The sequence below is a fragment of the Idiotropiscis lumnitzeri genome, chromosome 6 (genome assembly GCF_059441095.1).
Source record: "Idiotropiscis lumnitzeri isolate Australia: NSW breed Sydney's pygmy pipehorse chromosome 6, RoL_Ilum_1.0, whole genome shotgun sequence".
In the NCBI taxonomy this organism is placed as follows: Eukaryota; Metazoa; Chordata; class Actinopteri; order Syngnathiformes; family Syngnathidae; genus Idiotropiscis; species Idiotropiscis lumnitzeri.
The window spans coordinates 5,636,968-5,664,405 of NC_142396.1; the positions used below are offsets into that span (position 1 = coordinate 5,636,968).

Below are 27,438 nucleotides of genomic sequence, written 5' to 3' on the forward strand. Positions count from 1 at the left end.
GAGCTTAGTTGTGAGCATATCTATATACAAAATATTCGTACATCACAATTTCTTTTGAATTGATGCAAAAACACGTCAAAAACAGTTCAAATTTGCAGATTTTCTGAAGTACAGTAATTATATAGTGCTCTCGTTATTTTTTTGCCTTTTCTTTTGTTTTTCTTTTTTAATGCAGCAAGAACATTTTTGTTGTGTTTTAGTGGGGCTGGAATGGATTAATGACATTTCCTGTCATTTGAATAAGGAAAGATGATTTGAGATATAAGTTAAAAGGTAGTTCACATCACGAAATACGCACTACTGAATATTTAAATATTACACCATTTAATTTAGTCAAATGAGAGTCTGCTATCTTAATGCTAATACATAATGACAACTGCCATAACGAGTCTAACGGAAAATTATCCTCTTTGTTACAGTAATTACAAACCATCAAACAATTGCTCTTTTTTCCACACATGGAGCCCTAGTCCTGCCTGAAATGAAATTCTCATTTTGCGACATTTAGAGCGGTGCTCCAATGTGACTGTTTCTCTCATGTTTAGCAGAAACGCAACAGCTGTGAGTATCACTTTAAAAAAAAAAAAAACAGCAGAGAGAGAGCAAGAGCACCGAGGAGAATACATCTGCATTTCCTTCGTGGGAATGTTTGTTTTTGTGCGACCGAAGAAGTGGGACTTGAGTGGGAGAGTAAGCAGGGAGGGATGAGGAAACGAGGCTCACCAGGGACCATTAGCTGCGTGGGACTTGCCGGGCTTTGACCTTGATGAGAGAGAAAGCACACAGGGCAGCTCTGTCTGGCTCGCATCCAGAGGTGACCCAATTATTTTATCTTAGTGGTCTCAAGAGGAAATTAAAGGCAGATCATTGCCTCGGCGTTGGGAGATGTTACCTGTGATGACTCATGTGGATGTTTAAGGAGACAAGTGGCACCTGTTGATGTCTTACCGGCTGTCCGGTTATGCAAGCTCTTTGGCCTGGCCCGGATGAGGCAGCATGTGCCCGGCATCATGGTCTTCTCTGGGCCGTTGTGCACGCGCGGAGCTTTCATGCTCCACTGCAGTTATTACACGCTCACATGTGCGCCTCAAGGCCACTCTACCAGGTAGGATTGAACTTGCAAGCTTAAAAAAAAAGGGCTGTCCTTGTGATGGATTGTTTCGAAATGTGGCACTTTATTGGGGGGTCCAAAGTCTGACGCAGTTTCATACGTTCGCTATATGCGAGATCAGCTTTTTGTTTGTCATTGTTCTGCTCAGGATACAGAGACATTTCCAGGAAATGCCGTTACGAGGAAGGAGCTGGCCGCCAAATAAACCGGTTATTGTTGAAATGAATATCTGAAAAGAGGACAAACACACGCAAGGCTTTTATTGGCCTTAACTGTGCCTCCAGGCCGCCTCGGGTTAAAACAGATTCCTTGGTCACTTTTGATAGCCTTAATGTGCTCATTTCATTAGTTGTGTTGATTTTTAATGCCTGGTTAAAAAAAATAAATAAATAACTGCTCGGTGAATCAGCAAAAGGCTTCATCAGTATTCGGCGGGTGATATCTGAACTTGGACTCAGGGCTTTCATGGATCCATTAGTATTCCCTGGATGCTTCTCCTGCCCCGTTCGCAGCTGGCACCACCAGAACTAACCCAACAGGCCTCTCGCTAAATGCATAAACTGCACTCAAAAGCAGGGCTTTTCATACTTTAGGGGTCCTGGGAAAAAAATCATTAGCCTAATGGCATAACTGCTCGTCATTTTAACTGACTTTCACAGTATCAATGAAAACAATACCAATACGATTGAACAATATTGTGTTTTTATTTTGTTTGTGTAGCTTCTCAGTCATCCGGGTCATGGTGAAGAGCAAAGGTTGAATCAATACAATTGGAATCTTCCTGTTTGTTGAATTTATTGTAGTTTTGCATCTTGTCTGAAAATGTTCTAAGGAGACCCAATTGTGCTATATAGGCAAATGAAATGTTTCCAATTGAATATAATTGCCATGTGCAGTTAAATGTCATAGATTTTTTTTCAAGAAGAGATGTTGTAGTGTTCGAATAACAAATTGGCATATTTTAGAGGGAAAAAATCAAGGAGAATAAGCTGCTATTTTTCAAGAAAAAAAATTCAATATCATATTGCAATATTGGAACATGGAATGAAAGTCATATTTAAAATAGTTGGCTGTTGTTCTCGAACGTGTTTTTTTGTGTTTGTCCTTGGTGTATGAAGTTTAGGAACTATTGTGCAGTACACCTGTCTTGCATATTCATTCATTGTGTTTGCTTGTGGCTCCTTGCGGAGAGCAAAACAATCGGAGGAAACCCAAGCGACACAACAGCTTGTCCCAAAACAAAACCCTCTTTACCGCCCCCTGCTGGTTTTGAGATCCACTCATATGTGAAATGTCAACACCTGCCAAACATCCTCCTCCCAAAACACTTTGAAGTGGTATGGACAATATGTGCGACCCTCGCACCCCCCTTGGCTTGTTGAAACACTGGAATCCAAGGCCAAGCACTCATCGGTGGGGAGTAGGGGGGTGCTTGGTGGCAATGAGGCGGGCTCGCTTCGGTGTGTCAAATTGCAGGAAGGGGATATCCAAGGCTCACCGCTTTGCCTCGGAGCCCTTGCTTCCTCTGACGCTGCCAATATGACACCTAGACTCACTCACTTGGTGTGTACATTGAATGTTTTGAGTGTGTGTCAGTATGAATCACAATTAGCGGACAATAATGCCCTCATGGATTTTTTTTTTTGTCTAATTGTGTTTTACATGACTAAACACCTGCGCAGCATTTGCCACACATGACTCATGTGATTTTTTTTTTTTTCAAACGAACATTCATGTACACATCACAGGAGTATGGCGGAACTAAACAACTCAACCACATAAGAAAAAGCAAAGCAAAGGTTTTTTTTATTATATATATACACACACACACATATATATATATATATATATATATATATATATATATATATATATATATATATTTGACGTCATTCTGAGGAATTTTCATCACTGTCCCAATCAGTTGTCTGTCTTTGTCTTCGTCACTTTGCCATAGTCTGGATCTCTACGTGAGAAAGTGCGCCCCAACTAAAAATGCCCTTTCCCGAGGTTTTGAGAATGCAGCTTGCTCTTTGTTTCTGAACTTTCCCAGCACCCTATTTGGTTTTTCCTTTTTTTAGAGGGGGGCAATTTTCTAATTTGTTTGGGACTCGCTGAAGGCATGTTTTTTGATATGGCAGCGTCAGCGCACAAACAACCGCTGTAGTGATTTGCTGTATCTCTGAGCGCTCTTATTTGCATAGTTTGCCTGGAAAGCACTTTCTCTGCTCCATCACCAGCTCATGGAGTGATTACACAGTGGCTTGGGAGGAGTGGTAATCTTTGAACTTCCACATTCCACTCCTCTCATTCTGTCACCTGACAAACCTTTGTGCTCATGGCATACATTTGATTTAGAAAACTGACCGATGGGCCGGGTTATTTGTAAAATAAATCAATAAATAACAATTTAGTGTTCAAGGGGTATGAACACTTTCGCAAGCCACTGTGTGTGACAGGGAAAACAAGTTCTCTTTGTCAGCAATCACCACAGGAAAGGTCGAAAGTTTGCATTGCCATCATTGAGCCGATTAATTACAGCACGCTTGGATCGGGGCGCACTCACACATGGCTCACGCGCTCACCACGCAGCCACTCCGACTCTCTAATCTGATTTAAGGACGGGCATTAGTTTTAACGAGAGAAGGATATTAGAATTTTGCACTCAAAAGGAAGGCAAAGGCAAGTCTCAAATGAATCACCGGAAAAATATATAGAAGTTTCGTTCCTCACGCTGTTGGCGATGATCGTGAAGTTAAATTTTTATAAGTACTGTAAAATGTGTTTTGCTTGATAAATTTAGCTAGCTGCCGCAGACCTCACGCCGTTTTTATGAGGTGGTCTTCCTTGGTTTAACTGCAGCTTTAGTGACGGGGATAAAAGGGCTTATAATGTTTTGGGTTCAAAGGTTAGGGCCTCCAGTGTAGGATGGTAATCCAGGCGGATTATAAAGAGAATCTGGTGAATATCTGAGGAAATCCTGCTCGGGGATTTTCAGATCCTCTGGTTGCATGTATCTAATAGCCACGCTGTGTTTACTGAACTGAGATTTACAATGTTGTGTGTGTGTGTTTATATATATATATATATATATATATATATATATATATATATATATATATATATATATATATATATATGCATATATATATATATATATATGCATATATATATATATGTATGTATTGATTCAGCTATCTTAATAATAATAATAATTGTAATTTTTAAAGCTCTTCCATAAAGAAGGTTCTGATAAATGTGCTTCTAAATTTTGAGGCTGCATAATAAGTGAATTTTTAGCAGTAATTTGAGATCCTTTGTGACGCTTGAAAAATGCGCGATGGTCTTAATACGCCTTATCAGTTATCGTTTAGGAATAAAATGCTGAGAACATGAGGATTTGATTTTTTTTCTCTCCCCCTGTCTCTCTTGAGTGCTTCCATCTGTAGACTGAATTATTCATATACATAAATTAAATGGCACAAAATGTGCAGAAATTTGCAATCAGGTCCTGTTCGTATGTTAAATTTGGCTCTTTTTTGCGTCTTTGTAGAACCAGTACACACAGACGTTCTCTCAACAAGTAATACAGTCGGTTAATGGGCGGGAAAATGAGCATGACTGTGTAACATGATTGATCGGGTGTTTTTATTTATTGAGCAAACGCCAATTTTTCCCAAACCTCAGATCCTGGAGCCTGCCTTAGGCGAAAAGGCCAAATGGCGGACATTCAATACATTTACAATGACTGGAGTTCCCTTTGGAGAAGAACACGGTGTCGGCCATGCATCCTTGCCGAGGGGCTCTCCCTACAGATGGGCCGGGTCATTTTTCATTACTCGGTGGAATCAAGTGTGACGACGGTACATTGAGCCAAAATTGTGTGAGGGGGAGGGCGATGTGAGGCTTTTGCAGGTTGGAGCCTTTGGTTTCGATATAATGTCCTTTTTTTTTTTTTTTTTTTTTTTTTTTAACTCGTCTGTTTGTCATTAGAATAAGTGGAACGCTAGATGACCTCTGACTTGTTCCGATATCGAATTAGGTTTTTCCCCTACAAAACTATGAAATTATTAAACATTATTAATTATGACGGATTAGCCAGTTAACAGCCAACTCATCTCACTCACCAAGCTCGGCCTTACCATTTAAAGCCATAAACAATCAATGTCACAGATATAGTAGTAGAAAGAATGACAACCCCGAGTCAAAAATAAAATAATTAATGAATATATATAAACTATGTAATAATTTGATGATGTGATAATTTGGGTTATATAGCTATTATAAAAATGAGACTAGATAGATGCCCCTCTGTCCTTCTGACCTGAACCTCTGCAAAGATGAGAAAGCTCTTAAACTAACTTAAGAATAACCTTCCATCCACCACTCTCTTCTGTTTCAGCCTCCGGTTCCGTCTTACCTGAGTGCTTTGCCCTTTTCAGGCCTGTAAATCCCCCCCACCCCCAACCACTTACTGTTTTTATTGTAAACCTTCACGCTCCTTACCCATCTCTAAATCCTCTTACATCACACAAGTTAGAGTGTCCTGAAGGTCAACAGAGAACGACAGAGCAGGTGACGGGAGCCATCCGCAGCTCCCAAGATTCTCAGAGGCATGTTGGGTTCCTTATGTCTTGTTGCCTGTCATTTACTTACTAAATTCTGACTTCTGAGTCCAGCATTTTCAAGGCTTTTCTCCCAATTCCCAACATTTTTGGCACACATTGCTCATTGGATGATGTGCAGATCTCTTAGAATGAACTTTGACTCAGTCACCCTTGATCAACCTCGCAAATCCACCGCTTCTCTCCGTTGTTAAACGGCAGTTCTGGTTCCTATTGCTTTTTTAAGGTATATCAAAACTTGGCTTGTCATGAGAATTATTTATCATTTGATGAATAAAATGGGCACGATATTTTTTTTCCTGGACTGAATAAATGGTCATTTACATGTGTGTATTTAGATACGTCCTCATAAGTCAGTTGCACACTCGGGATGGAATTGCTTCGACTGTTTCAGTTTGGTTCGTATGTGTCTTATCGGTTCATGGGCATGCACAACTCATTTCTCATTTATTGATGAGGCGCAGAAGTGTACGGTAGCCTTAATGCTAGCCAGCGGTACCATTTGCTTAGGCACATTGGTCATGTGAACATTTGCTAAATTCCCTGGAGCCCGGCAATTTCTACTCAAATCCAATGTCGATTATCGCATCCAGCAGAAAAGGTTAATTTACAGTAAAAAGAAAAAAGACATGGCACGTTCGTCATCACTGTCTGGTGTCCGAGCCCTCTTGTGGGCGCCTGAAGCCACCATCAACCGTCGGGTTGGAAAACTGTTAAGGGAGGCTCGGCTGCGGGTGTCTTTCAAGTCAGTGGGAACAAGCCAGATGTGCATGTGCCACTGGCGGTGCTAAGGGAGGGGCTGCGGGGGCACTACCCATGAAATATGCTTGGGCCTCTTGGGGAGCCAAGCCAGATAATTGACTTTTGGGTATTTTCTGTTTTGGTTTTTTTTCCTACATTTTCCCCCATTCGCCGTAGGGAACATATAATGAACATTTATCAGCGTTTTCTACAGAATTGTTTGGGTTTGTAAATTATTATTTTTTGCTTTTGGGAATGGCTTGAGATATCCTTGCCCCCCCCCTGGGCCGCATCAATAAAAATTTGAGCTCTGCCTGTGGCGTGTGCTTGTAAAAGTTTTCACCCCAACCTTCAGTATTTCATCCTTTAGCATACATGACATTTCAAACATGTTTTATAGAGTCAAGGAGACTTTTTTTCTCCTCCATCTGCTGGTTGGTTGTGCATATACCATTTGAATCTTTTTCAGTCGCCGCATTGTGTTGGGTTAATGGCAACAGTTGTGGAAGAACATTTGAGTTTTCTGTCTGTCATCAGACACTGCTGGCAGATATATTTCTGATGAATAACATTTGTATTAAAAAATAATAATGCACAGCTAACAATAATAATCTGTGAAAAAACTATACTGTTATTTATCATAATGCATTAGTTTCTGGGAAAATAGATTGCCCTGACAGGTCTAATCGTATCATGTGACAGAAACCAGACTCAACAAAATATTTCTTGTTCATTTTCTCTACGCGACCCGGTCCTGAATATCCTCATGGACTGCGACTGCCCTCCTGTCTTATCTCCACTCCCAAGATGTTCTGTCTCAGAATCCATGTTAAAAAGGCCATGAGAACACACAAGCCCAGCAAGACACTCACTCGACAACGACGGGTCTGTTTAATATTCAGCATACAGAACCATTATAGTGTTTGGTATTCAAGCCAGTCACATGGCAGCTCATCGAGGCCACTGAAGTTCAATGTCTCCTTAGTGAGCAGTGTCCTTGAGTTTGCAAAACAATGAGAGAAAAAGAAAAAAAACTGCATATGATATCAAGAATTCTTCATAGATAGGCTTGCACAAGTGTGTCAGATTGAAATCAAATGCACATTATTATAAAGCACGTAGAACCAAATACCTCCACGTGACATCAAGCCATCTTCCGGCATACATTTCTAGCCATGTCGGTGAGCAGTGGATCACTGGGGTCAACGTGTTTTTTTTTTTTTCTCACCTTTCTCACACTCACAGTCAACAATGAGGCACTCTTAAGTGACCACGCCAGCTCAAGTGGCTGTCAAGTAAACTTTTTTTTAACCTTCTCGTTCTTTTATCTTTCTCTGAATGATGTGTATGTACTCATGTATGACAATGAGGCACTCTGAAATTGCTACACCAGCAGTTTATCTGAAGGGATGATGCATTTCTGAGATGTTGACTTAGCTACAATTGCAGGGAATGACCAATCACGGCTCGGCTTCATGAAACAGTTGAGTCATGATTGGTCTTTACCTGAGGCCTGAGCAACTGTGATATCATTTTCACTCGACAGAAGTGACAAAATAGCCGCTCCCCGAGTTAGCTAAAAATGGGTGGATTTTGTTCTTCAACACATATTCCATAATTGTGAAATTAATCTGAATGCCATTTACACTCGTGAAGGCGCATAGAACATATTATTGTAAATATTTTTGGGGGCTGACTTCCCCATTAATTTCCTATATTTAGATTTTTTTTTTTGTTTGTAATGTTTATTGTCATAGTAAATTTTCAAATTTTCATCCTCATTTGGACGAGGCCTGTTTCAGATCTGAAAATATTGCATTCCATGCGTTTTTTTTTTTTTCCCTTTACGCTCCCATGATGCATATCCCAATATCACCAAAATGGTGTCACATAAACCATGTCGTGTCACTCCAGTCTTTGCTTATTCTGAATGACTTTGGAAAGAATGCTTCCGGTGTCCCGCCAGGCAAGCCTTGGTTCCAACCAAATATTTGGTCCACAATGTCATTATTTGCTTTCCCACTGTTGCACGGTCTACAACACCAACTGATTTATACCAAACCACGTTTCAGCACTCTTCAGTTGGGATACCAAACCACAGTAATGCATTACAGTACACCAGTGGCAGGGTGGAGTTCGAGTTGGTAGAATGGTCGATAGAGAATGCAGCATTACTCTGTTGATGCACATGCACATCTGCAAGTATGCGACCCATTTTACCCCGGCCTATTCTTGGTATCCTTGAGGGCAACATTTATAGGAACTTGGCCTGATAGGACATGTTGTTTTTCAGCACGAGCAGGAAGTAGAAGGGGAAAAAACTGGTTGTTAAGTTTTACGTCCATTATCCATTTTTTATTCTGCTTTTCATGATCAGGCTCAAGGGCAGATGGATGAACTAGTTGCTAAGCAATCGTGTGAGAATGGATCAAATGTTAAGTGCTCAACGAGAGCCCTTATATTCCCAAAATTCCAAAAGCATATATCTTGACTGGTTGCTTTTAGAACTCGGTCATTTTATATGTTTGTAACTTCTTTAACCGGACCTCTTCCAGGACTTCCCAGCAAGGGTTAAGTGACAATGACTGTAAATTAGAGATAAGTGCGAGGCAGATGCAAGATAGTTTGAAAGAATTTTTTACTGTCCTCGCACATGCACACGAGTGCAGAGCAACGAAATGCACTTAAACAGTCACAACCCGTCCAAGAAACATGAAAAACAATGACTAACAGAGGGAGACAGAACCGGAAGCCTGGCAAGATGAATTTGAGAATCAAAAACACTTAAGAAAAACACGTCAATCACAAAAGAGTCTGCTGACTGGTGGTCATATTCGATCAAATCTGTCAGGTTTGCGATTCTGGGGAATAAATGCGAGTGTTTTTTTTTTTTGTTAGGATGTGGTACAACGTCTGGCAATGTAGCATTCAAGTAATACAAGAACAAAGAGTTGTCTGCTTTAGAAATATTCTCCGATTTGTTTGAAGTGCCACAGCGTGTTTCTGATTTGGGGGGGAAAAAAAGAAAAAAAAAAACCTAACTGGAACCACATTTCAGCCTCAAAGTCAGTCACTGGTGCACGGGTGGAGCTCGCAGACACACACAAAAACACACTCCCACGCTCACATATACACACACTTGAGCAAACAAAACAGATCGCTGCTGGTCAGTGGATTCTCGAGACATTCCTGGCTGCCTTTGCGTGACCCTCCCAGCGTAGTCTCAACTTTGGTGGTTTACGTCCAGGAGATGCTTATATTTTCTTTTTTTTATAGTTTTTTTTTTTTTAAGTTCACAGTTTTATCTTCCTTTTCCCATCACACATTCCGAAAAAGTTAATTCTTCTGCGTTTGTAATGCAGCCATGTTTTAATGCGCAACCGTCATGTATCAGTCTGAGTAAGACCACGCTTGTTTGTTGAGTCTCGTGAGATGACCGAGGTTGTATGGGTGTCAAAGACTCCCCACCTTGCTTCGATTAGCATCCAGGCTGCTGTGAGTTTCATTTTAGAGTGCACGCCATCTCCTTCTGTTCCTAATACCCGCCATCCAGATCGCTTCCCATCAGCACGTCGTTAAGAGCGCACCTCACCATCATAACAAGTCTCTGCCCAGATTGGTCACGCCAAGTCAAGTGTTTCCCCACATTGTATTTTTTGGCAAACACTCTTTTTGGGTCACGGAACGCGTGACACATAATAATGGCAGATGTTCAACCTCGATGGTACACTCTTGAAGGGGAATTCAAGACAAAAAATGTATTTGCACTAAGATGTTCGGTGTGAGACAGCACGGTGGACGACTGGTGAGCACTGTGGCCTCACAGAGTGACCCCCGCGAGGCTAAACACGGTATTCTGATTAATATTGGATTTGTGGAATACAAATTTGTGGAATCCATTTTGTCCTGTACCTCCCTCTGCTGTCAACTGAAATTCATATCAAAGCGCCTTCGGGCTCGCATTGCGAAAGTAACGGCTCATCTGTTTTCTGCTTTTAGTAATGCAATGTTCGCAATGCAAGCCAGACGGACACACTTAAAAAAATTAGGTCTGTTCAAAATTGTATGTGTACACTGCTTTACTTTAGCAGCACGCCTCACGTTACGAACATTTCTTCATAAACTTTTGAAGGGAACGTGATGAGGGTCTTCCGCTCGTAATTTCTTTCGTCTTCCCCCGCAATGCGTGTTTGTCAATTTCAGCCCATTCTGTCCTCTTTTGTACTTCCCTCCTTCGCTTCAGTCAAACAACTGAAGCCTTGTGATGGCAAACAGAGGAAGTAACCAATGAAGGCACATATGTATTTGACTGAGGGGAAAGGAAAAACGAGCTACGGGTGTTTGTGTTAGAGTCGGGGAAAGGACTCATCTGGAGATATTTAAGTTGGACAAGGCAGTTTCCGGTGTCTGGGAGAGGCCAAAAATATCCAGAAACACAAAAATCCGGTAAGAGTGTGTGTGGAAGTGGGTTGTTGCTTCTCATGTTGACCTTCTCGAATTCAGCAAAAATGAGTGTTGAACTTTGTAGCAATTGTTTTGGATCAAATAGCGCAGAGGTTTGTCACCAATGGTGGTGTGGTTTACTCGCCTGCTTTCCATGTGGCGGGGAATATGAAAGGTTGTCTGTCTCCATGGGCCCTATTTTCGTGCACAGCGAAAGTCTAGGACAAAGTGCAGTCGAACTGTGCGCCTTGGCTCAGTTTTCTCTCGTTTGGTATTTTGGTAGACAGGCGCAGTTACAAATTGGCATTTGCGCTGTTGTGGGCGTGATTCCTTGATTCGAAGCGGCTCTTCTCATTCATTTTAAATTCTGCGCTGGAGAGGCACGCGGTTTACAGGGCGGCAGCATAACAGACTCGCTGGAGTCCGTACAGGAGATCTGCGTGCTCTAAGTACATTTATAAGGAACTGCAAGAAGATCGCAACAAAGTGGGAACTTGGAGACCACCGTCAACACACACTCACACACACACACACACACACACTCAGACAGACATGAGTTCTGCCATGGTTAGGGGGGTGCTTTTAAAAATAGAATATAGATAATAATAATTACACATTCAATTAATTTATTTCTACAATGATTCAGAGGGTTTGATGCGTGCAGATGTCATATTCGTGAATAAAATACGATAAGATTCACCACATCGTCAAGTCGTGTTACACCACTTGCACCACAACTTAGACCTGCTTTCGCCTGGTCTGAAGTATACTCTACTTCCTGTCACCAAATCATCAGGTGTGCCAGGTGCTTGTAATAGAAAACGCTCTCGGTCCGCCGGAACATCCAGAAAGGTGTATTTCAGTCTGCAAAATTCTCAAACACAGTAAACTAGACTTGCCCCAGCATGAAAATGAAGATGCACCAATTTGTACGCCGGACACACGTGCGCTTGACTAGAAAATTGGGCCCAGAGGGGGGCTAAATTAGTGTCATCATAACCTGTGGCATTTTTGTTCATTCCAAGGGAAATAAATGGACACAGGAAATAGACAGACCAATTGCCAGTGTTGTAACTGCTCCCGCGTGATTCGAGTCAATCCCATCGTTTATTCAGAGCTGCTTTGCAAGTTGATGGTAAATTGATAATATTGTGCTTGCTCAGGTGGTTGTTTGTTTGTATGTGTTTATTAATTAGCTATTGCAAAAGTAGTTGATGCAACTCAAAATGCCCTTCAAGATTGTTTATTTAATATTTGATGAATTTATTTTTCCATTCTTAGGTACTTTATAGGAGGATGTCCTGTTTTAAAGACCTTGATTTTTTTTTTTTTTAAACAAATTTATTTGCATTATACTCACGTTCACATTTATGGACAATTTCGAGTTATAAATTAAACAGAAAGCATGTTTTTGGAATGAACATCCAACACAAGCATTAAATTTGAACACTAAACACCCAAGCTGTGAGGCGTCCATTTTGTCACTTCTGTCGACTGAGAATGACATCGCAGTTGCTCAGGACTCAGGTAACGACCAATCATGGCTCAACTTCAGAAAGCTGTGATTGGTCGTTACCTGAGCTCTGATGAAATGTAATGTCATTTTCAGTGGACAGATGTAAAAAAAAAAAATAATAATAATATATATATATACATATACGATTTTATAAAGCATATTAATTATACGTCGATATACTGTTATTCTAGCAAGTTTAAAGCTAAGACTGCAATTTCTTGTAGCTGATATTACACTGAATAGCGTGCACACACAATAGCGTCGGAAATTCATCTTACTCTATGAATAGTAGACAAAGAAAGAGCCGCCTACGCATACGTCTCAGAGGCTGTGTCTATTTTTGGTACCAAAAACTGGAGCTGATTGTGTTATGTTAACAACTTTGTGGTTTCGGCAGCTGCTGCTCGGCCAGCGTCAGGTGAATACAAGTTTCGAATTTGGCTTCCCGGAACGTGAGTGTGATAGTTGCGTGAGCGCTGTGGGCCAGAAAAATCATTGAGGTGAGGCGAACCCAAGGAAGGAGATTTGTGTTGGTGGAGTGCAGAAAGAAAGCAGCGGGATGGACAAAGGCCAAATGCAGGCAGTGCAAAGCAATCCAATTGGAAGCGCCATTATTTTTCCTTCTCCGTGTATGGAAATGAAAACTTGTACTCTCCATAATAGCACCATAAACACTGGCTGATTTCAAAACTCGCCTCCCCTCAGAATTTAAACCAGAGACCATATACCTAAAAGCAGAGGTGTATAGTAATGCGTGCATTTCTGGTCACAACAATTCCACTTGGAACTTGAGAAGCGTACAAGAGGCCGTCTCAGTCTGCATTTGCAAAATAAAATGCTCAGTGGAATAAACCAGTCGATTCACCACAGTTCGTCTGACCCAATATGACCCGTTTAAGGTGTGAGTTCCTTACTGCAGAGCTGTACTATTTGTATTCGAACTCAGATATATAATAATAATATATATAATTGAAATTTTGGTACAGATTTTAGCAAGAATCATGAAAGTCGACATGCTTGATTTGATTTCGGGGGACACATAAAATGAAGTCATGGGTCAGACCTGGTTCCCTGACCTTGAGTATGACACCTGTGGTTTCGCCAAACATTGAAGTTAACGATCTTAAGAGTCTGTGACTTTGCATTCTCTTTTTAGTGATTTTATCAAAATCATAATCCTTCAATTCAAATTTAATAATTGTTATATTAATTATACTGCAGTAGACATTTCTTTACGTTCTACTTTTTGATCCTATGCAATAAATTGCCTTTTTTTATTAAAAAAAAAGGAAAGAAAAGAGAAGAGAAACCCAAAAATGGTGGGTTTTTGTGGGGCTTGCATGAATTAATGGCATGTCAGTGCATTCCAATATGAGGACAATTGACTTACGAGCGCCGAGTTAAATTCCTCTTAATTGTGGCAGTGATAGCGAGCAAACACACCTGTCCACGCGTGCTGTTTATATGAATGAATGAACGAATGAATGAATCACATGTTTTGACTGTGTAGACGTGAGAGTGCCGTGCACGCGCGAAGCCAATGAGAATTTTCGAGAAGGAGGGTTTCTGTTTCACACACACACACGTCCTTCTCTTTCTTTGACTTATTTTCCTCCATTATTCTTGCGTTTTGTACCGCCCCGAGCGAAACAATCTAACCATAGACACATTGGAGCAGGAGTTATCGAATTCATTTTTTGCTTCTCGGTTTCCTTTCTTCACTCCCCCCAAATTTTGCCACTTGGTACGGTCCGCTGCTCCGCGCTTGTTCTTGCGGTTTACGCCGCTGGCGGCTGGAGGAGGAAGAGGGAGTGAGGGAGGAGGAGGAGGAGGAGGAGTGAGCGCGCATCATTCTCAGCCTACTGGAGGTGGAGTAGGGGGGATGAGAGCAGGGGAAGCTAGCCTGCTAGTTAGCCGGGTTATTCCTTCCGCGAGCGGCGTCCTGGCTGGCGTAGGGGCGGGGAGGGGAGACGACAAGGCTCGGAAGAGAGCCCCAGTGAGTGAGCCACTTGTCCATTCAATCCGCTGGTCAGTGGTCACCTCCAACATGGATGCGGACGTGTCTCATCCTCCCTCGGGCCGGATGCAGTTTGACGCTTGTCTGCCTCCCGCGCAACTCGCTACTTTCTGGGATTAATAAGAATTCTTAGACTGTTTTTTTCTTGTGAGTCCCACATCTCGGAGTGTTTTGTTTTGGGGTTTTTTCTGGCGTGAGAGCCTCACGCAGCACGCTGAAGGTAATGTTTGAATGTATTCTTTGCCTAGGCTGGCTGAGCATCACTGCCAGAATCAGTCAAACTGACAAAAATGCTGATTAATCATCACACCCAGGTTGAGATGCATTGTAATAGGGTCGCTCTTGAGTATGACTTGTGTTTACATGCTCACGTCTCCTCTTGATGCTTTGGATTCTGATCCTTCCTTCCTAGCACAGCTCAAATATCCCACGTTGCTTTTTCTTCATCCACTTGGTTCTATTTATAGACTTGTTTTTGGCTTTAAAAAAAGAAGAAAAAAAGTAGTCAGCAGTGTTTGTCCAATGCCACAAAGCAAAAGCCAAAAGTGTCTGTCCCTTAAAATATAAAGCTTCGAAAGCAATGATTTGTTGCACTTGCACAATTCTTGGTCACTTTGTGTTTTGGGTGTGTGTTGGAAAGTCATTTTGAACATTTACTCCAGATATTCATATCCAGCAAAATCCATCAATTAGTACACTTCTCCCCCCTCATAAGAAGATTTAGCACACTAGTCCAAGGACTGCGTCGAATGGCATTTCTGCACACCAGTAGAACTAGTTTGTCATACTAGTAGGTGCACGAATGTATATTAGTGGTCATGCAAAACTACTGGTCTGGTCTAGGCGGCTGCTAGTTCAAGGAAGGTCTATTGGCATTACTAGTGCAGCAGAGTAGCTTTCTAATAAGTTTTAATTGCATATTACTAGGTCAAAAGTCACACTCGTAGTGGAAAAAAAAAAACATGAAGGTTTCTCGTACACTTAAGTTGGATATAGAATTCATGCTCTAACTTAGTCGAACATGTGGCTGGCTTTTACTGTTGTCACAATAACATTGCTCAAGGTAGCGCTAATTAAAATGACTCATATACAGTATAAACATGGAACGATAGATCTGAGATGAAAGCAAATGGTTTGTAAAATAAATGTGTTTGTGTGAACAGGTGCACCCCATCCAAAGCCTCAAACCGCAGGCGATCAGTCAGTGGCGAGTGGGCGGGGTCAGCTGAGGTTTTAAAGCACAAGGCGACTGCACATGTTTGAACAGTTTGCGTGGTGCATGAGTGTATTTTCCCTTCACGGCTCATCCCATGCTTCTGTGAAAAAGTGCGTTTGTTACCCCCCACCACCGCACCGTACTGTGGACACACCCTGTCCACCCTGCTTCGTGCTCCCAACGTGATCCCTGTGATTGTTTTCAACTAGTTTTGTATGCGTTTATACCTGCTAAATTTTGGAACTTCATAATGTTTTCGCCATTGTTTCTCAAGCGGGCTACGCCCATACAGGCACCCGGGCCTTCTTTGTGTATTTTCACTCTTTTTGTGTTCAAGATCAACTGGTTTGTCAAAGGATTCTGAAAGATTATCCAGTGGGGTGTTTTAAGAGTGATATATCCTCCCTGTTCATAAATTGCGATTTCCATTAAATATCGTCAACACATACTTAGTTGTGTGATTTCACCTTTAGTTGGTGGGACAGTAACTAATAATTATGCGAGTCATGCCTGGGCCACGACGTGACTGTATAGGGCCATCGGAAGTTGACTTACATCGGCCTGAGTGGGCCAGTACAAATTTCATAAATTGATGCCATGAATTCAACCAGTCCTTGTTTTTTTTTTTTTTTTTTTTTTTTTTTTTAGTATAACGCAAACGTAAACAATATTAAGACAGATCAAATTCTTTGAAAAACTCTAATTCTGCAAGTTGCTTTACAACCGATCATAAAAGTAGTTATTTGGAAAAAAAATAAGATTTTTCAGGCGGTGTAAAAGCGCTTTGTCCTGATCTTCGCCTAAACTCCAGCGGCTTTTAAAAAGAGCCTACCACCGTTGGGATAAGCTGCAATATAAGAGTTTGTTTGCCCAGTCACACATGCAGTCGCTTCAAGCGTCTGTGCAATAGAGTGCAGGTGCGAAAATCAGCACGACTCTGCAGGAATTTTATAACTGCATGACAACTACCCGACAATACCACTGAGTCGTCAATTTACAAGCCCGGTGAACACCAAGAAACCAGGCGAAAATAACAAACGATTACATTCTCAAGGATCAGACGAATATTCAACTAATCCCCGACCAGTCTGTACATCTCCATTCTAACTTGTGTGAATTCTGAAATGCGGAGACATGTTTGGACGGCCTTGTCTCAGCTTTGTCTACCACGCTGCTTGTGTGCGTGCGCCGTGTGTTTCCCACACTATTTTGCAGTTGCACCTGCTTGTGTGTTTATGGACTTGGCAGCTCTATTCAGCAAGCATTGCATCAACAATTCAAACGTTGTCACAATCGGCCGCCCTCATTGTGGTCGCTGCAGTTAATGCTTTGATGGATGCTGCTTTTGCTGCTCAAAAGCGGGATTGCTGGAAAGGTCCGTCAGCACATGGCTGTATTGAGCCATTGTGTCTTTAGAACTAACCTTGTTATGACTGAGGAGAGTTCATAGACAGCAATTGGGTTTTATGCATTTTCCTTTGTGATTAAATACCAACAAATATTGACCAATATCTCTTCTGTCTCACAGATGACGGAGGGGAGACGATGTCAAGTCCATCTCCTGGACGACAGGAAGCTGGAGCTCCTGGTGCAGGTGAGTTGCTCATACCTCCAGTTCTTTTATTCCTCTCTTCTAAGCTGCGGGTAAGGGAGGAGTAGTAGCCGTGTCCCAGAGGGGTCCACGGTTGCTGCTGACTGGACAAAATGTGTCAGCAGTAGGTGACTTTGCGCTTTTCTCACGCTCACCTGACCGCACAGACATCAAACAGACAGATGCCCGAGGGCAGTGCATCAGCAACGCCTAAATCTGTTCTTGAGTGATCATCTCGACACTACAGAATAGCTCTGGATGTTTTCGGGTGCCGGAAAACAACCTTGGTGCTACTAAAGGTCTCATCAAAACAGCCACTTTGAGAAATAGCTTTGTTTTGTATTGCACATTTTTTTATGCAGATTTTTTGTGGGTGTTAAAGGGGCATCATACGCCTTCCCCTTCAACTGTCAATTGTCTCGTCCTCCCTGGATAAGCAAGCCGCCACCAACTACAATTTTACCTTTCTTGGAGCTCCAGCAACTGTTTTTGTGCAGCCCCATGCCTCATCTTGGGAAGCATCCCAATGGGTGAGAACCATGCTAGTTTGGTTACATAAAGACAGGAGTGGACCGTTTTCAGCATTTTAGTCTGTTCATGTCAACACACTTTTACAGTAACTTCATTTTGAAAGTCTTACTTGTCGCCTTCCATCATTGGCATTCACCTCAGTTCACTCATTACCCGAGTGCAGCAGCAAAAAAACAAAACAAAAGGAGATAATTGTGCTGGTATAGTTCAGGAGAAAGGGGAGAATCAAGAGATTGAGGGGGAAAAAAAGTCAGGAAGTTTTAGACAGCGAGAGAAAATTGAGCTAAGGGCTCAGGAATAGACAAACGTGAGAAAGGGAGAGGAAAAAAATTCAGTGTTCACGCCGAGGATAGGTCTGCTGACTCTCTGATTCGATTACGGTGCCAGAACTGATCCTCTCATCTTCTATCCCTCTCGACATCTCTCTCCCTCTCTCTCTCGGCTCTCCGCTTCATGCTCGCGCAGTTGAGCTTCTTTTCCGAGTCACAGCCTCCTGTTGCCCCCCCCCCCCACCAAATCCCACGGCCTCTCCAAACACAACTGAACCGCTACCTTATCACCTCCATCCATGCGTCCATGCGTAGTGTATCCATTCTTTCTGCCATCCTTTTATCTAAGCATCCACCTATTCAGCCGTCCCATTCATCCATACATTCCCAATTTATCTGATCCTATCATTTCTGCATCCATGTCGCCACTTCTCCTTCTGCCCCTCTGTCCAAAAACTTCCAACCGAACTTGAATCCATCTTGTCAAGTCAACCTCCTAAACAGAGTGTTCACTCATTTGTTTGGAATCTGGGAGGGAAACCGGAGTACCCGGAGAAAACCCACGTGAACCTGCAAACTCCACACAGGAAGGTCGGCGCCGGACTCGATCCCGATTACTCAACATTCTGCCGGCTTTGTAAACTGTGCGAATTCAGTAGGCTGCTGAGCCATTAGTAAGAGAAGAGAAAAATTATCATGTTGACTTTGTGAAAATGTTGTCTTGAGGGAATGGTCATAACCCGCCAGAAGTGGAATGTTTTGTCAAGCGTTGAGAAAGTAGTCTATCGCTGCGCTCGACTATTTAATGCCTTGCTAATTATTTAACAGCGCTTTGCTCCTTCCCTTCCTGCAAAGCCTCAGATGGCCTTTGAAATCTTGATCTCATTCAGGTCAGCGACTTGTTACATTGGCCAGGTGTTTAATCCCAGAGGGGTCGTTTGCTTTTTATTCACCCCCCCCCCCCCCACTTCCTTTACCGCCTTCCTCTTACCTTTTGAGAGGGAGTCCTCTTGCGGTTTGTTTATGGAGCAACGCCTCGTTGGCCGGCAGCTATGTGCCAGGAGGCCAGCGCACCTATTGGTCAGGTTGTAAACCAAAAGTCCGCCACCTGATATACCACCCTTGTAAAATAAATGCCGTTCATATGACTAAAATGGCATAGGCTAATGGGCAGCAAATGGAGCAGCGACACGTTACAGTGTCGTGCATCCATCATGGAGGATTTGTGTCGGCTTGATGCTTGTTTGCAGGGTTTCCCTGAAACTTTGACACTGATTAAAGTGAAATGTCAGCTGAGATGCATTGCGCCCAAATAAGAGCACATTAAATGTTGATGCACATCTGGATCCAAAGTCAGATCCGGTGCTTTGACCTTGTGCTAGACATCAATATTTCTGTCTTGATTTATTTATTCCCACGGAAATGTTACATCGTCCTCTTTGCTCGAGCCACGAGAGTAGTACAAAGAACTGATGTTTCTAGTGAATCGATTGACACCAACGTTCTTGTCCACTAGATATAAAGCGTGACAACCTGAGATTAAGACATTTTTCTTCGTTAGGCAATGTGAATCGTCTGAACGTAGAGCCTAATTAGCAGTGTGCGCTGCCTTTTGTGCATTTGTCACATCTCCTCAACATCAACACTCCCCTGCAATTCTGTAATGTTAATAATTACCTGTGTTACCAGAGAGCTTTTTTTGCATGACATCACTTACGAACTTGTCGGTCTGATTTCCCAAAACACAGTTGCACGTCCGTATACTGTATGTTTGACGTCTACCGCCTCACAGATAAAACCGTGACATGTACAAAGATCCAAAACCAATCACAGAGTTCAGCGTGGCCTTATACGCTGCAATATTCATCCCAACATCGAGACAAGTGACTCAAGGCAAACCTCCCAAGATTGCTTCTGCTGCTGTCATCTCCCTCACAACAGGCCTTTATCTTCGCGTCCCCGCTCGACACTCGCTCCTGGTTCCGCTGTGGTTTGCACGAATGCACAATAATTGCTATTATCGGCTCGAATTGTTGATGGTTGTGTGGTAATAAAAGACCGCGGCATGCTTTTCAGAAAAGCCAAAAACACTCATTACCGCTAATGCTAGAAAGATCGCATAATTCCAGACCCAACATTTCCATGCATTCGTTATGCCTGCTACTTATCCTCTTCGGGCGCTTACCGTGGATCGGAGGGCTCGTAACTGACCCGATGTGGCTCGCCAGTTGAAGGCAGAAACTGTGCTCACTTAAAGTAGATTCACAAAATCTAACTCATTCTATTGTGTCACTTGTCACAGCCTGACAACTTTTTGTACATGTTACACCAGACGTCACACTGTTGCAGCATTAACCTGCTTAATTAGATTCTGTTTAAAAAAATAGAAAAGACAAAAGCAAATGTGGTTAAATACAGCATGTGATATAACTCTGACTCTTCTGTTTTGCGCCACAGGAATTATACATTTATGCCCGAGAAGTGATTTTCGTTTACCGTGCTTTAATTTTGACTTGTCACTTTACATTATGTTCGCGTAGGTTACTGGTAGAATACGTTGCGTTCTTACGCAATCTAACAAATTTCGCTTTCATGGGAGGGGAACTCCATCGTAAACCGAGGACCCTCTTTATTTATCCCCCCTTGATATTTATATATTTTTGATCTGACAAAACTAATAGATGAATACCTCAGACACATCTCAACTGATGTTTCTCTCCGTTGGGCTTGTTTGCTCTCCTGTGCCTTATTTGTGTTGTAAAAAGAAAATTGAAAAAAAAAATCACTGTAGGCGGTCATGTGATCTAGGTCAGTGGACATGTGTGTGTTTGTGTATGTGCTGGGATGACATCATCACTGGCATCTCTTTAAATAGCTCCCAGTAGCGTCTGTCGTTGAGGTTGTATGTGTGCTGTGAGTATAGCAGCAGACCTCGGGGGAAGATTGTTCGGAAGATCTGACCATTTACTGCTGTCGCTAATAGCGTGAGTGTGTTGCGAGGGCATGGGCTGTTTGCATGCGGAGCTGGTGTGCGTGTGCGTGCGTGTGGGTGTGTGTGTGTGTGTGTGTGTATTGCAGGGGCAAGGCACACCCATGGTTAACCTCACTCAGGGCGGGGCATCCTCTTACTCAAGATGTCACGGCCAAGCAGCATGAGGCAGCAGTCCTCATCCGCAACTGTGATTTAAAACGTCCCGGATGCCGTTAGCGAGGCGATGAGTGAAGGGGGGTGGCTGTCATCACTTTGCCACTACAATACATCATTCCCAATTCAGCGTCAACCATTAGGGTTGGCAATTGAAAGCTGGTCCCGGCCGCGGCCCTCTATCTCCTCTGCAGTACAGCGCTCTGGCCCAGAGGCATGACTCTGCAGCAGAGGTGTAGGACAGAGGCTGAGATGAGAGCGCCCGGTCGCCGCACCGTCAGCAAGCACCCACGAGCGTCGTCCATTTCGCCTCTCTTCCTGTCATTAATTGCCTCTTCTCTCACTTATGTTTCTACTTTACTCACGTTCTGTCGAAAAACGCTTCGTAGCTGCAGCAAATCAATAGCAGTAAGACTCTGAAACAAGGCTGTTCCTTTTGCAGAACTTCATGACTAGCAACAGTAATGAGAATTGAAGCATTTCATTTGCTATTACTATGTCTAGGACATAACTCTAACAGTGACATATATATTCGTCAAGCATATTTTTGGGTGGGTTTTGAGCATGTGCAGGTTTGTTCCGATGCTGTTTTCACCTCTTTAAATTGGTTAGTATTATGCAAAACAGTCAAAAAACAGTAAACAGACTAGGACTGTAACAAAGTATTATTTTAATAATCTAATTAGCTGTTGATTGTTTTGTCGATTAATCGATGAATCAGAAGAAAAAAAACATGTTTGGATTCCATCCTTTTATTCCAAAACATTTATTTCAAATTGACAGTGTAGAAATTGAACCTAAATTACTCTGGATTTAGTTATTGATTTGGTCCATAAATGTTGATCATTGTTTTCCAAAATACAGCAATTGTTTTATTTTGATAAAAAGCAGTCTGTTTTTGTGGGGGGGCTTCCGAAATCTGATTAATATTTACTATTCAGAGGCCAAATACCGAGCATATGGACAAATTTAAATAAAAAAAAAAAGCTATATGCTTACTCGATTATCAAAAAATATTTGATTAATTTGATGAGAATTTATTTGTTAATTCATTATTGCACCTCCATGTGAGACTAAGTGGGCACAGACACACGTACTATTATAGGGAACTGGGCTTGTCCTCTGCCTCTGGCACAAGTCCGACGTTGCTGTCTTCACCCTAAATGTGATGTGAAATCAATACGGAGTCTTCTGAGAGACGGAATTTTTACTACAGGCATCATTTAGAAGTCCATAATTCTTAAGATATTTTCTAATGTGCAGCCAATTGAAATGGCACTTCAACCCAGTATAGTCTGAGAAACAACCGTGTATGTTGCAGTGCTCTAAAGTCATTTACTGATGTTAGGGAATGTCTTTCTGCAGCCCAAGTTAATGGCTAAGGACCTGCTGGACCTGGTGGCCTCGCACTTCAACCTCAAGGAGAAGGAGTACTTCGGAATTGCGTACACAGACGAAACGTGAGTCCTGATTCAAAGTGTTCCACTGAGCAGTCAAATGTAATAAGTTCCTTTTCTGAATAAGTTACTTTTCTTGGTGGAGATGAGCAGTTTGTCGCGCCAGTTCCCGCATCAAAGCAACGGAATACAAATCGGAAAAAAAAATTAAGGTCCCCCTTTGCTACTGTTTGATGACAGATTTGTTCCAGTGTACTCGCAGAGATCACAGTTCTTTACCAGACATGATGTTTCCACTCGGAACTGAGCTTCAAATGCCGAAAAAAAGAAATGACACATCGTCAGTCCTTTGCTCAGCATGAAACACCGCTCGATATGGAGTCCTATCAAGTCAGCGGGATAGGGAACAAACGCAGGAAGTAGAAACCATCTGATTGTTTTTGACTACCACGTCCATGTAGATTTCAAATGTCTTTTCACCGAATGCAGAATATATGAAACAAGCTGAGCGCAGACCCAAATTTCATGTTAACTCCAGAAGCATCAACACCAACCCTCTGAAGTGATCGTCAGCAAATCACAGGGCACAAATAGACAAACACTCAGATTCACACCTGTGCACAATTTAGATTGTTCAATCAAGCTAGCATGCATGTTTTTGGAATGGGGGAGGAAACCGGAGATTTAGTTGTCATGGGCTGACTCTTCCGCTCACTGGCTTAAATCAGGGTCTCCTCCACGGACACGCCGTCTGCTATTAATTTGCACAATGGTGTAAAAAAAAAATTGTAAATAGTTTCCTTTGTCTCAGGTAGTGTAAGTTTAGCCTTTGAGCGGAGGCCATTGTTTAAAAAAAAAAAAAAAACACGACAATGAATTCACTGTGTTCGTTGTTGCACCTCACAACGCTTCATGCAAAGTCAAGGCCCAAATGATTTGCATAAAGGGAAATAATTTGACCGCTGTCGTGAGCATGTCTCCTTTGTTTATGTCATTTCTGGGGGCGGGACAAAACAGGCAAAAACATATTGTTTTTTTTGCTCTCCTCAGGGGCCATTTTAGTTGGCTACAGCTGGACCGCAGGGTATTAGAACATGAATTTCCCAAGAAATCAGGGCCCATTGTCCTCTACTTCTGCGTCAGGTGAGTTCTTTGTGTGTTTAATGTGTTTTGCCTATGCTGGGTGTGCTGTGAGGAGCACATTAACGCGGCCGGTTATGACAGACCCAATAAAATTGCGCTGACCCTAATAGTTAACTCCCCGCCATGGGGGGGCCTCTCAACCAATCACCTCGAGCCTCGTTGATCTCAAGTGTATGCACTGTTTACCATTTCCCACCACTCGACGAAGACTACTGGGCGTTTTCGAGGAGTGCACATTTATTAAAAAGATTTTCAGCTCTCCAGCTTGTCAACAGTAAAATATGATCGTCCACCAACTCAAAATGCAACTCGTAGAAAAATAAGAACTGCTGACGCGAAACACACCCATAAACATGCAACCTCAGATAGCTCTGAGTGAAAAGCACAGGCTTTGTTTTTGGCCCTCTGGAGTTCTTTGTTCCCCACATCCGGATAATGTCACTGGCCCACCCCGCCCCAGCTCCCCTCCGGAGAGTTCCCCATTGGCTAGCAACACGCATAGCAACGTGGTACACTGAGCCAAACAATGCTGCTGAGAAGTCGTTCCCAGGTTGACATTTACAGCGGGACCAAAAAATAGTGACACAATGCGCCGATTGTTTGGCAAAAGTCTCGTCTCAGGGAGAAATTGGTGGTATTTATGTGCGGGTATTTACAATTACTCCCAAATTACAAAAGACAGCATCCGTAACTCATGACGTTTATCATTTTATAGTTCGTAGATATGAAGGTGATTGGATGTGGAAGGGGCGATGTAACTGCTGAACTTTGACCCCAGTTAAAGGTTCTCACTCAGTCATTCTCTAACATTGTTCAGTCCAGTCATCAGCCTCAATATATTACACACACACACACACACACACACACACACGCACACGCACACGCAAACACACTTACTCACGCACATGGGCGGGCAGATCCAAGACTGATAGAACAACAATCAACCCAAATGTCAACGCTGAATTCATTTATAGTCCAAGCATATTGTTTTTTCTGGCATAAAGTATAAGGATGATTTGATGCGTATGGTATTTGAGGTACGCTTAATAGAGATCAGGCTGCCCCGTGTGCCGCTCTCATCAAGGGTACGGCTTTAATTAAACGTTAATACGTGGTTATTGATCGGGCCGGTCTTGCAATTTGTCGACGTAAAACTTGTAAATTAATACGGTCGTTCCGTCATTGATCCTTCGCGCTCACTGCCTTCAGCCTTGATCAGTGTGTTCCCAACCTTTATCTAGCCAAGGCATCCATTTTACATGAGAAAAAAAAATGTCATCAAAAATGAATACTGGAATAATGATGATCTTGCTTCAATTTACTCACCATTAGGAAGTATGTGAATAATCCCCTAGATGGCAGTAATGCCTATCATAAGGAGTTCCGTTGCCATTTATGTGGAGAGGGAGCGGGAAATATTAATAATAATAAAACGTTCTTCATACAACAGCCGCATAACTACATCCTTACGGAATGGTCAGGCTCTTACTCTGGTGCTAATAAGATGACTACCAGAATCCCTTCAATGATGCATGACACTTTTTTTCTTTTTCGTTCAATCAAATTTCAGTCTCTTTGTGTTGCCATGTCATTCGAATCTGCCCATGGCGTTTGCAATCAGTAGTCCACGAAACTTAAAATGTATTTTGTCGGCAATGGCACTGTTTGTTTCATTAATCCAATTTCAACTGTATCCTCATGGGACCAGAGTGCTGGGTCTTGATGATGTCAGCATTTTTCCTTCCACTGATTGGTTGGTCCACGCAAAACTTGTTACATCCAAGTTCGTCTGTAGTGATCTGCACACATCAATTACATTTATGTTGCACCGTTCTGTGTTATTCTATTGTATATTTGTATAGTATTGAGTTCCTTCAGTATAAGTGTGACATGATAGTGATGATATTGAGAGGTGGATTTAATTAAGTAAATCATCAGGTGCCAATCCGCTCGCTACTGTTGAAATGTATGCGGTTTGGATGCATGTGCAGGTGGTAGGAATGCATTTAGCATCTTTTAATATAGGCGCTAAGAATGAGTAGCTCAATCCCAGCATACTGCCGTCATAGCATCCCTTAAAGCTCTACATGCAGGCATGCATGCATTCATGAGCTAAATTTAGAAGGTGTTATTATGTTACTTCCCTGGCTCACAAGTGGCCTGCCAGAAGTGGGTTACTGTGCTTTGCTCTTCACTCTGCGCGTGCGGGTGAGTGTGTACGTGTGTGTGTTTACAAGACAATTTAGTGATACAGTAGATCGTTATAAGGACGTTGAGGTGAGACACAAGCTCACGATGCGGATGGTTGTAGTGCCCTCTTGTGGTGATTTTGGTCATCACACTCAGCAGCCACGCCATTAAGTACACCTGTTGTTCAATGAAAACCAGTGCAAGGGCTGTAAATAATAAATCTGTCTTTACAGTCATGGTGATCCTTAGATTGTCATGTCAGTGATCTTACAAGAGGTTTATTAATAGAAATAACTTACTGGAGTGTTGATCTACTCTATAGTAGTTATGTAAAATGAATGTGTCCAATAGTACATTTTCATCTTTTTTGTAATACAAACCTCATTCGACCGCATAGGTCGATGCCAAATGGTAAATGCTCAGTACAATCGTTTGTGTGGCTGTTTTTTTTTCAGGGAAACCGTGTTTTCTTTGTCTGACACATTCTCTTTGGTTTTCTTTATGTTCAGGTTCTACATCGAGAGTATATCATACTTGAAAGACAATGCCACCATTGAGCTGTTTTTCCTCAATGCCAAGTCCAACATCTACAAGGTAAATCAGCTTTCTGTTGCCATAATGTAGGCTAACGACTAGATTACTGGATGGTGTTTATTTCAAAGTGGCTCTTCTCTGGTGTAAGACTCAAGAAGATTGCGTTAAGAAAACAGTCGATTACATCCATTTTGCCTCTAATGTAAATAGGATAGCGGGTGGGATCTGGTCCTGCAAATGACAAATGATTTAAACCACTGAACCATTAACAGCCATCCGCTTAGTGTTGTTCGCGGTGTAGATGAGCCAATCAACCATTTGTTTGATAGTACAAGCATGACATTTAGCAGAAATTGCGGCGTTGGCTTTGAGAAAAAAAGTGCCAACCAAATGAAACGTATCAAAAATATTTGATATATATTTTAAACCATTAACTATGTCCAAACTGAATGAACATAAATAAAAAAAAAAAAATCACATTTAAATACTCTAGCCAAAGATTGATGCATATTTTGAATCATATAACTGTTGTATAGGATTTTTTTTCTCAAATAGTGAGTTACAAAGTATGTTCCTATGAAATATCATGAATGATTCTGGCCACCATGTCAGTAGTTTTCAAACGTTTCGCTCCAAGTACCACAAAAAAAAAATACTTACTGTCTCTGTCCAACTAATCCCCTCATTTGAACACTAACTGCGCATAATAAGGAAAAAAAAAGCTATACTTGAATAGTTTTATTAAATTAGAAGATACAAATTGTACCTAAATCAACTTTTAAAATGAATCTCTTTAAATATTAAATGCAAACATAGTGAACTTGTATTAAATACAACCGAACTGTTCTTGTGCAGGCATTTCTTTGCGCTTTAAAAATCGCCGCACTACACCTTTGCTGCTGCTACGCCAGTCAAGCCTTTAAGTGGAGTGTCCAGAAAAGGAAAACCATCAACCAAAATGATAGCACC

At 42.0% G+C, this 27,438-nt stretch overlaps 1 protein-coding gene across 13 annotated transcripts in view; it reads left to right on the forward strand.

The window, feature by feature from the left end:
• frmd4a (FERM domain containing 4A) overlaps positions 1 to 27,438 on the forward strand; it is a 114,177-nt gene that overhangs the window by 62,677 nt on the left and 24,062 nt on the right. For 11 of the 13 annotated variants that reach the window (XM_088297505.1, XM_088297500.1, XM_088297502.1 and 8 more), the window contains 4 exons: positions 17,198 to 17,263; positions 22,571 to 22,665; positions 23,653 to 23,745; positions 26,445 to 26,529. In XM_088297505.1, the coding sequence (XP_088153631.1) occupies positions 17,198 to 17,263; positions 22,571 to 22,665; positions 23,653 to 23,745; positions 26,445 to 26,529 (339 nt within the window). Of the gene's footprint in view, positions 1 to 14,320; positions 14,674 to 16,967; positions 17,045 to 17,197; positions 17,264 to 22,570; positions 22,666 to 23,652; positions 23,746 to 26,444; positions 26,530 to 27,438 lie in introns of those variants that run through there. The other 2 variants (XM_088297503.1, XM_088297501.1) reach the window with 2 other exon arrangements.